Below are 12,223 nucleotides of genomic sequence, written 5' to 3' on the forward strand. Positions count from 1 at the left end.
CTTTACACACGCACACACACACACACACACACACACACACACACACACACACACACACACAATGTACACATACATATTACATACATATCTACATACCCACATACATATATATATATATATTTCTTTCTTTTTTTCTCTTATTTTATATATATTGTTTCAATATTGAATTATTCTTTGTTGTTTAGTATGCACTAAAAAAATTTGAACAATACAATTACAATCGATATATATTTAAATTCACTAGTTTTAAATATTGCTAATCATTTGCGTAAAAATGTCAAATTTGTTATCCTGTCTATTTCTATAAAATATATTGCTAATTTATCATAATACATATACTTGCTAATGATGATAAAGATAATTTATTTATTGAACGAGATGTAACTTTCTTCATTTTCAAACTTTTAAAGTTGTGAAATTTTTATGAATATATTTTTATGTACATACTAATGTGACAGAAGACGAGAATGTTAAATTGTAAAAATTTTGATTTGCATATATTTATTGTTTGCCATGTAATAATAAAACAAATTTAATATTACAGGCGCCTTTTTAATTCAGTCTAAAAATTTTTCTTAAGAAGAGAAAATTCGAATCGTTGGTTTAAATAAAACTTTTAAATAACTTTTTATTTCGTACTATTTAATATTACGCACGGCTACTATATTTTAAATTTATAATTGTATCTGTTTTTTCTTTATTAATTAGGCGCCTTTACTTGTTTGCAGATCCCACACCCGAAGCGTGCAAGAGTGCAATGGCGTCAAGTGTTACCGCGGGGGTCGGCGAATTGCGTGGTTCAACAACGATCGCATCCATCCTCTTACTTCCGGTGCTGGTAGTATATAGATTCATATAAGCGGTACTCATCCATGTCGACAAACCCTTTTCATGGCTGGCAGGTACCTGACTGGGCAGAAAAGTTCCATCGGCGCTACCGTCCGACAAACAGGTCCTATAATGAGCGTTGTTTACGCTTCAAGGTCGCATTAGCGGTCGTCAACCATTCGTAGATCGATAGGTCGCTGTAGAAAGTATGCTACGTATGCTGTCGTATAGCAATAGTCCGTCTTCACTGTGTCGTTGTGTCACCGGCACTGGGATAGGTTTGCGAATGATAATCAGATGCTCCGCATCTTGGCGAAGTGTATTCGTCTCTCTTCGAGATAACCGTAGACTTATGTATATGCGATTCGCGACAAATAGATTGAAGGAAGACAAAAGGGATCCTCGGCGAAAGATCAGAACCCTGCATCCTGATGATCGACTTTAGCAGATTGTAACTTCGACTTCACTGGGCACATTCCATCTCCGTGCAGCTTTATCGATCCGCTTTCGGCTTAGGTTCTTGCAGTTCTTTCCCCGATTTCTGCTATCTCTTTGAACTTGGTTTTGTTGATAAATTATCTTATCGGTGTGTGTGTGTGTGAATCTTTCGATTCGATCGACCGTATTTCTGAATCTGATTGTTAACGTGAGATGTACCTTGCGAGATACTGATAAGCTACTGATAAGCCCACGTGAATTATTTAATTTCGTAAAAAAAAAAAAAAGATTTCTAAAAAATATAAATAATCATTGATTTAGGAATTACTCTGGACAATTGAAGGTGATTGAGTCAGAAGTCGTTATCTGATTGACCGCACGAGTGATAATCATAAGAATTATGATAAAATGAAATGAAGATAAATAAAAACATACAGATTTTTTTTATATACCAACTCAAAGAGAATTCCGCAGCGGAGATTAAATGGTCAATCTCGTGATTTCTCGTCTTGACGGATATGAGAAAGACAGATGGCGACCTATTTGGATTTCGCGACAAATACGTAACATTCTGATGTATTATATAAATGATGATCGAGCGTGATATAATTTCGGCATTTGCCCTATCTTTGCGGATCAGATTAAACACAGAGATCCAATTTCGATTTTCGGTACGGACGGTGCGAACAAATTCGATAATATGATTTGTAACGGGTTCACGAGATATAAGTTGCAATCATGACGCGATCAATCTCTCTTTGTTATTATTTATAAGAAACCAGCATTATTTATAAGAGACCAGTTCAATATCTTGCAACGTATTTGATCTCTTACTAATTAGTTCGCAATATAATCGATTCCAGTCCAGCACGATCAAATTTTATTATGCAATATTAATTTCAGTGCAGAAAACAAACGATAAGAGAAAATAGCGAGGATAGCGATGGTAAATATTATAGCACAAGCGCGTAGCTAAGAAAATTAACCGGTTATGGAAAGGCGTGATCATTAACTCCGAACTCAGTAAACAGAGGAGCGGATGATTAACGTCGCGATTTTTACCGTTTACGTCATTCGCGCGAGAGAGAGAGAGAGAGAGAGAGAGATTCTCTTGGAAAGACCTTCGAGAATCCTCATGAGAATTTTTTTAATATAAAAAAAGCTTTTGATGAATTTAAGCCAGTTATGCAAAATTAAATGCATATCCTGAATTGGAACAAGTGTTTTGCAATTAATTGATTGTTTCAATTGTATCTATATATCTGACAATACATCGATGATGAAACGTAAATTCGCAACAAAAGAAGAATAATTGAATGAATAATTGAATATTTCAGTAAATGCATTTTTATTCCTGAGAGCATTCTGTTACCAGTTCTACATTATAGTTGAATATTTACAATATATATAAATAATTTTCTTAAGAAAAGGCGAAAATAGAGTTTTTAAAAGGTTTAAAGACAATTGAGTGTGGCCGATTATATCACCAGTAAGCTAAATACCCATCGATTTTATTATGAGTATGCTTTTACATAATTCAAATAAGCCTTCAAACACTACTAAGAACGGTCGATTATCAAATAATAAAACGATTATTATTAGTAATTATTTTAAGAAAAACAAGAGTACCATTTTACTGTTCGGTAAACCAACAATAAATTAATAAGTTAATTTAAAAAATATCGAAACAATTTGAAGACCTAATTAATAATAATAGTAATAATAATAATAATGATAATAATAACGACAACAACAACAACAAGAGTAATAATAATAATAATAATGATCTGCGTGACTATCGCACAAATTATCGGCTCTAAAATTGCCCTTTTGCATTAACTATTTATTTTAAGCTTAATACAATCAGTGAGAAAAGGATTGATAATATTATCCGATCATCCGATATGTTTTTGCATAACAAATTGTATTTATACATCGTTGTTTAAATAATTGTTCAAATACCTTAAGCCGTTTCTCTTTGCTCTCCGTAAATCATTTCATTACTGTAAAATGTGCGTGCATGCGTGCGAAATGTATGTATGCATGTATGTATATTTATTTGGACTGGCGAAAATGGAAGATTAATAAATATTAAGAGCAACTATAAAAAAAATTATATAAAACGTCAGTATTTTCAACAATAAAATATAGTTGCAGAATTTTTAATTCTCCAATAATTAAAATGAATATTAAAACATTGTCATAATAAAGTATATCTTATATAAAAGTTAAAGTAATCAATTTAACTATTCGACTTCACTTCGCGAAGATCCTCATTCCTTCGTAATTGACAAATCGTGCAATTAATCGCTATAAAATTATAAACGGTCTGCAATAATAAGAAGTTTTGAAATCAGACGAGAGAACTGTGAAAAAAATGCAGATAAGAGAGAAATATTGATAGTTGCGTGATATGAGACTTTCGGTTCCTTAGCAGTTACGATTTAAAATCGACTATCCATTGCAATTTACGATCGCATGATCGAGTTAGCGGAAATATCAACCTGATCAACGAAATCACTTATTTGGAACACGCTATAGATGATGCAAAAAGAAAATAGGAACGAAAATAAACGATATCGACAATAACATCCTTCAACATCAGAACAAGTTACAACGTTACACTCGATTACTTCCTTGGAGCTGATCGTTTCAACTTTTTGGTGCTGTCACGGCAAAACATTTTTTTCCCAAAATTTTCTCAATTCGTGTAGGGTTATTATTACAAGAATTATTTGTGCAGGAATGAAGTAGACCTCATCTTTTGTAAGAGGTAAATGAGAGACGAACTGTGTGCTTGATTTCCGAACGAAAAGAAAATAAAGATGCGATTTCTTAAATATTATTTTCAGAAAGACATGCTACTTAATTGTCATGCAGAGAATTGTTTGAGTTTGGTAAATGGAGTTTGGACCATTCATCATTGCGTTTTCAACAATTTCTGTGGTATAACAATACGAAATTTTACGCCAGATTTCTGATTTTTAATGTCGCGTAGATTGAAAATTTTGAAGAAATGCACGAAATATAAAAGATATGTCGTTTAAAAGATATGTCATGCGATTCGCGGCTTGATCGTGGTGTATTAAATCGCGACTCATTGAGGATGTCGAAAAAAGTAATATAAAGAAATCCGAAATCAATCGTGCCTGATTTATTGCGGGTGACGTCTCGAACTATTTGTCTCGGATAAGATCACGAAGGTAAGTGGTTCGTGATGTAAATGAGCTAAGGTTTAAAGGTTTACGACCGTAAAGGCGCATTAAAACTCTCGCTCGCATTTCGCTTCCGTATTTGATACTTTGTTGAGACAGAATTTGTAATCCAGCTTTCGTATTAGTATTCGGTATTTAACAATCTGAAAATCTGAAAAAAGAAACGCGTATCGTATATTTTATTGAAATAGTAATACAATTAAAAAAGTGGAGTAGAGCTAGAATTGTCAGTATTTAAACGAGCTCGCGTCGCCGATTTTCTATCACTTCTTAATGTTGCAAGAAAACGTAAATTTTTAATTAAATATTGTAGCTGAGAATTGTAGCTACGTGTATTTATATGTTACGATAAATAGAATGCGTTCGGAGGAAAGAGAGAAGGAAAAGATGGATTGGATTGGACAAAAACTCCATTAATAAATCCATTACGGAAACACGTACGAGGGATAGAAACATACAAGGATTATATTTATAATTAGCAAAATTAGTTACACTATGCCTCTATGCGTGTGTATGTTAGCATTCTGTAATTCTTAAATTTAAAAACCACTTATTTTACACTATGTGTATTTTACATACACGTACATATGTATTTTTGTATTTATATTTGTTAATTTTTTTTCCTTCTTATTTACAAATGTCGAGAAATTGAAATTTGATTTTATCTTGTAAAATCTTGTTTGTTCTCTCTTAAAAATTACTTTTCAAGTTTTATATTTAAATAATAATAATAATTGGTTTTATTACTTCACGCCTCTTATGTCACCAATCGATCCGTCTTTTCAAAATAAATGAATTAGTTAACGAATGAATTCATAAATTTGCCAATACAATTAATGTTTTAAAACGATAATTAATAATATATTATAGTGTCTTCTAACAAAAGAATTGACTTATTGTGTCAAATGAGACTTACAAGTCTCAATCGCATTCTATATCGTTCATATAAAAGTAACGATATAAAAGGAGAATCGTGCACATATATATTATTTTATTTGAATATAATTGCATAATTAGCTACAATAGCATAATTAGCTACAAGGACAAAGGACTATCGTTGTAATGGCCAATAATTATTTTACGCTACTCACAAAACAATATAAGAATTAACAAGTCGATTATTTCAATTCAGATTTCAAATTCATTCGATATTCCGCAAAACTTGCAGTCTGCAAAACTTTTTGGCATTTTAAAACTGCTCCTTCAACTGCGCTTAAAGAGAAAACTGAAACTTCCATTCTTCTTTCCTCTAGCAATACATCGCGCGTTAACGCTAGACGTATCACATCATATATGAAATATTTAACGACAAACAACGTTGCAGATTTAATTATATACTTTTAATGCCGATAATAATAATTGATTTGCATGATTCATTAATAAATTTGCAATGTGTACGTTGATTTTTCTAATAGCGACGTAAATGTGTCGCAATGCGCGTGGTATACACTTGGTATTTTATGTGCTCGAATATCGACTAATACGAATAATACGTGCGCATACTTTCGTGCAACGAAATAATCGGCGCTTAACATATCGATAAGTATAGGAGTAGATAATTTATTTGCATTAATTATCGCAGCATCATTTTGGAAAAATAAGCAAGCACCGTTGCATTATTTTCTATAGGAAGATGATGATCTGTGTAAATTTAATGAAGATTATTTACTTGTGGAAAATGAAAGTCTGAAATTCATGTCCTTGTCCTGTTGCAAGTCCTTTTAGAGATTGAACATGCAAGACCTACGGCTACATCAACGCGTTATCTAACAAGAAGATGGAATGGAATGGAAAAAAAAGCAGGTTAGCTCGTAAACATACAATACATATATTTGCACCAAGTTTTACACCCGAGGTTTTAATTGATAAATGAACATTAGTAGAGCAAAGAGGAAGAAATTTATGACGAAAATGCTGCGCTATAATGGTGTATAAAAAGAAATCAAGATTTCAGCTGCCATAAAATCATTGTTAGAACAACATAAACGTCAGCGAAAGCGATGTCGTTACGAGGAATCGCTTGTATATTACATTATACAAAAACAATTGTAAGAAAAAGTATATGTATATGTATATAATGTCACATAATGTACATATGTCCGAGCTAAAGAAATATAATTACAATATATATATATATATATATATATATATATATATATATACATATATATACATATATATACACACACACACACATACACATATGTGCGTGCGTGCGTGCGTGCGTGCATGAGTGCGTGCGTGCGTGCATATTGTGTGCATGAAACAAGAGTAAAAATGTACGTTTAAATTGCGATAGCGGCTCAGCTTTATCTAAGACAGAATAAAAAAAAAAAATAATACAATATATCGCTTTTATTTGTTAATATAACATGAAAGAGGTGAATTTTAAATTAATTCAAGTATCTTTTTGTTTTTTTTTTTTTTTTGCGTTTCTCGAAGTTGAAATCGGATGTTCAATCGTGTATGGGGTACGCGATTGATATAAACATAATTAGCAATCTCGTGTGATATTATATGATCGATTATTCGTTATAGATCCAAATTTATTTGTGCAAATTATGTGAAAATATATATCTATTCATATTCATTCAAATATATTCCCATTCGTTAAATAAAAAATTGTAGGCTTTTGGTAATGTAGATTATTTATTGGAATGAAAGCGTATCCGCGCGATTATTGTGAAGGTGATTCAAGATTAGGAATTATAAAATTTTAAGCTTATATTTTGAGAAATTAGTAATAGATTTGCTCATGATTCTCACGTCATTTAAATACATGTGACGTATGTACAGAGTGTTTTATGTGAGTTAATGTACATCAAAGTATATAGAATATTGTACAAACAGTGAGAATAAATAAGAAGCGTAAAGAAGCATGGTTATACGATGTGCATTGCTATGCATTTTAATGTGCTTTGCATTACGTATATTTCTTCAAAGTAAATAATAAAATAAGACTAGACTCTCTCACAAATTTACAGATTATCGATTTCGACATTACAACCAAGTTATGCCGTATATTAATTTTGACAAAACCGAACGAATGAAATATATATATATATATATATATATATATATATGGTTAAACTGTGCTCTGAAATATTTCAGGAATGAAACTCATGAGTTAATTAGGCGTATGTTGTTAGACTTGTACAAGTGACTGGTTGCTGTAACAATGAGAGAAATTTAACGAGGTACTACGAATTTTAGGAGGGAAATTTCACCTTATTTTAAGCTCTTGCTACAAGTGACATTAGAACTTGCGTTGCCTCGTTATTTGTTAGTTTGCGTGTTGCGATCGCATTCAAACACTTTCCGCATGATATATGTTGCGCTCAACACACATTGTGTACGAACAAATTGAATTTCTTTGCTTTGATCTGAAACTGATATATCTCTTGTATGACAAGCGAGAGAATATCACTTGGAGCAAATATACTATTACGACTCTTTCGAAAGTGTCTTGTTTTAAAATTTGTTTTTTCTGAGCCTCTAAACATGCTCTCTCTCTCTCTCTCTCTCTCTCTCTCTCTCTCTCTCTCTCTCTCTCTCTATTCCCCTCCTCCCTCCCTTTCACTCTCTCTCATCGCTATATTAAGATATATCTTATGGGAAATTCATGGCTAATCTATATTTGCACGTTATTGTCAATATATTGTATACATGTATTGCTGCTTTAGCAGAAATAACGTATCTACTCGCCCTTTTGCTTCTCCGATAATATCATACTTGAATATTTTTTCAAAGTAAATTAAACATAACACTCTTACAAAAAAAAATGAAAAGAAGATAATAAATTATTGCAATAAATCATATTGCGAAAAATAAAACGAGAAAGAATTTAATGCTTTATATCTCAAGAAGATCGTTCCTCAAACAGTTGAATCTGTTTTAAAATTAAATTTGTTTAGTCAAAATGAATTATTATTAGCAGAACCCCAGATATAATAAAGACGGAATTGAGACAGAATCTGTCATATTATCAGTAAAAAAATTCTGCTCATACTAACAAAATTCTGTCTATACAATGATATCTATATATCAAGCAGAGCTATTAAGGATGTATAGGTCATATTTCAAAACATTATCAAAAATATAACATTTTCATAGATTGTTCTATTATTACATTTGAACATTTTTATAACTTTTTAGCACAATTCTCTTATTGGTTTAAAAATTATTTAATTTTTTTGTTAGTCTTGATTCCTATGTAAAGTCGGATTTTATGATACCGGTATTTCCATCAAATCTATCAACAAACTGCTAGCATATAATTTATTAAATTTACTATGCTATAATAGGAATAATACATATATTTGTTTGCTCTAAATATTGCGATATTTATAAATGTAAAATTTATCACTCGCAATATGTGAATGTATTTAAATATAACTATATCGATATTTTTATCTGTCTTGGAGATTCGCACATGCATTGCTTGGATAAAATTTATGTTTAATTTTTTGCAGAATTTAGTAAATCAATTTCGATAATAAAAAAGAGAAAGGAAAGAGAGAAGAAAAAGAGGAGTCATTTATGCGTGTTATATCATATCGCGCTCGTGTTTCTAACAAGGACGGCATTTAGAATTTAAATTTTTAAGTTAAGCACAGGTTTATATAAAAATAATTTTTTTCAAGTTGAAAATAACTTGCTATTACATGTATATATAAAATGTGAATTCGGAACCATTCTTAATTTATAATATAATGTTGATAATTCGATATGTAAAAGGATAAAAAAACTTTATAACGGAGAGAACATTGCTTCACTCGTGCTGAGCTCGTATGATGAACTTCTAACGGGAGTTATTAGTATCGAGTCACGTAAAATTGGGCGAAATCGATAATCGCGCATCAATCGGCTCATCGGCAACGATCAGGAATTTTTCAAAATTTAGCTTGCTGAGTACCTTAATGCTCATCAAAGAGCGAGTTACGAGCAATTTACGCGCAGTGAATGTGCCGCCATTAGATCGTTCCTCTGAAATCCAGTGATGGATCACAAAGACGTGACCTCATTTTCCTCCGATGACACTGTCGGGGGAACCAGGTGCATCTGCACAACTTCGTCATTCTGACAAGCAATCTGTCGTCGCGTTCTTGCATCAACGAGTAATGTGACTAGAGATATTGAACGAATTTAATTTCACCGACGTATCTAATAGAAATTATATTGGAATCTCCAATATCCAAGTATCGATTTTTAGATTTTAATCTCTCGTTCGGGAAACTATTTATATTTTGTTCATATAACGAAATATTGCTACAATGAAATCTTGTTATAATGAAGTTCGTAACTCAAGTGATAACATATATAGTACAAGAGATAGATTATTAGCAAAAGAAATAAATTTTGTATGTGCTTATTTCTTGTGTTTATTATATACAATAAAAGAGAAATTTTTTTTTATAAATACAGGAACGATTACATTAAATTGGGTAATATGGAATATTTCTAATATTTATAAAATGATATTTTCTAATTATGTTATAAAATTTGATTTAATCAATATCCAATAAGAATACCTGCCTGCAGTTGTGAAATTAAGCAATTAAAAATAAAGAATATTTATGTTGATAAAGTAAATAATGCTTTTCTTTTTTTTCTCTCTCTCTTTCTCTCTCTCTCTCTCTCTCTCTCTCTCTCTCTTTTTCTCAAAAGAATTAACAATATAAATCTTATTCTATTTTATTCTACTTGTTTTAAATGTTCATCATGTTAATTGTTCATCTTGTTTTACGATAAACTTTATAAGTAAATAAGTAAATAAATTGTAAAATATTTAACATAAACATCTTGAAAATTATTGTGCTTCTTATACTTCCGGAATTGTAACAAATTATTAATAAAAAAGAACCTACCTCAGCATGGAATACGCAAGAGGTAAATAAAAAAAATGTTCTGTTGAAATACAATTATATGCAAGATAAAAGATTAGTGTATTTAAATATGCTCATGTAAGAAACGGAAAGAGAGAGAAAAAAGAAAGAGAAAAGCAGGAACATACGCGCGCGCGTACACACACACACACACACACACACACACACACACACACACACACACACACACACACACACACACGAGAAGAACTCTCTAAAAGGGCTTAACGATTCAGATATCTTGATGAGACTGGGAAGAAGAAAGCCACGTATTGAAGAAAATTGTTGGAAAGAAGAAGTTCTGTGCAGGAAGGGATAACAGGATTATGACGAAAACACATACACATGCTTACACGCCCGCACCCATACACACACACACACACACACACACACACACACAAAAGTAGATAATTAAAGAGTTTATTATTGTTCTAAAATGAGCCCTCTAAAAATATACAAATCATGAAAAGCATACAATCATGACATAGAAGAAGAAAAAAAATATAAAAAAAAGTAAAAAATAATAAAATAAAGTGATGTAATAAGTGATGTATAATAAAATAAAATATTGAAAATAAAAACACAAGTAAAAGAAATTATAATAAAATACGATAGCACGCGAGCGATGTGTGACGAATTTATATAATATGATTTCTTCAATCCTGCCGCAGATAACAAAAGAGTTCCCTTCTAAAAGAATTTAACGATTCAGATATCCTAATGAAAATTTTGGGAGGGAATAAAGCTATAAGCTTGAAAGAATTGTTGGAAAGAGAAAATTCTATAGGAAAGGATAACAAAGATCATAGCGAAAGATAAAAAAGCTTTACGAGATCTGGGATCTGGGAGAAGGGACAAAAATTGCAAGCAAGAAGAAGATATCCGACCAAAAAACAGTAAATAAGAGATAGCATGTAAGGAATATTTCTTTCCGCCATCGGCGGTTAGCTATCTCAGGATATTATAAAACTGAAAAATTGTTCGTCACTGCGCAAATCAAAAATGAAGCGCACGCATGCATTCATGAGACGTTTTAAAGTTTTTGTTAATCAGTCAGATTTCAATGACTGCAAAACAGTAATCGAAGAGAGAAAAGATGAGGGAGAACAAAGGATGCACAGCGTAATTAATAGACTATTTAAAAAAAGAAATAAAAATAAACATTTTTATGAAATTTGTGAAAGAGAGGGGGGGGGAGGGGAGGGGGAGATTAGTACGCTCTCATACATATCACTAGATAGATACTTTACTCTTCGAAATGCTTCATGAAATTAACTATAGAACGAGTGCCTCTTGGCAAACGACACGTTCGAGAGTCAGCTATATAGAGCAAAAATGTGCTGTTTCATTATGCGTATATAATAAGATGCGTAAAACGAAATCGTTTAGAATCCTTTAAAGTAAAGTGCCGAAGAAATTTTACAATCTTTGTTTTTTTATTTTTCATCAATTATATGTTAGATTTTACTTTTACATTGAATTAAGATTTCTAATTTGCTGCTGATAATAATTAACAATAGCATATTGAATAAAGTGTTTATTATCTAATATCGATATAATATCTTGTGTAATTTTATAGTCTCCGCTAAAATTAATGTTACTTTTCTATAATATAAATAGCTTTTACACCGGTATGTATTTCAAATTTCAGTTGTCACTTCATAAAATCGTATATAAAATAAAATCTAGATAGATCCTTTATGACACGCTAGTATCTCCAATAAAAAGTAGATGCAAAGATATCCAACTGAAAATAATTTTTACCTAATGTTACTTGCAATTAATTGGAACATTATTTTACAATTTATTAATAAAGTAATATTTTTTAACAGAATTATTCAAATCCAAAAGATAATA

At 31.2% G+C, this 12,223-nt stretch overlaps 1 protein-coding gene across 2 annotated transcripts in view; it reads left to right on the forward strand.

Moving 5' to 3' along the window:
- AChE-2 (acetylcholinesterase 2) overlaps window positions 1–7,942 on the forward strand; it is an 89,208-nt gene extending 81,266 nt beyond the window's left edge. For both annotated transcript variants that reach the window (XM_089077032.1, XM_089077031.1), the window contains exon 7: window positions 729–7,942. In XM_089077032.1, the coding sequence (XP_088933158.1) occupies window positions 729–859 (131 nt within the window). In that variant the 3' untranslated portion in view covers window positions 860–7,942. The remainder of the gene's footprint in view (window positions 1–728) is intronic.
- The last annotated feature ends 4,281 nt before the right edge of the window (window positions 7,943–12,223 follow it).

Source organism: Pogonomyrmex barbatus, unplaced genomic scaffold (genome assembly GCF_055798465.1).
Source record: "Pogonomyrmex barbatus isolate J1 unplaced genomic scaffold, ASM5579846v1 scaffold2, whole genome shotgun sequence".
Taxonomy (NCBI): Eukaryota; Metazoa; Arthropoda; class Insecta; order Hymenoptera; family Formicidae; genus Pogonomyrmex; species Pogonomyrmex barbatus.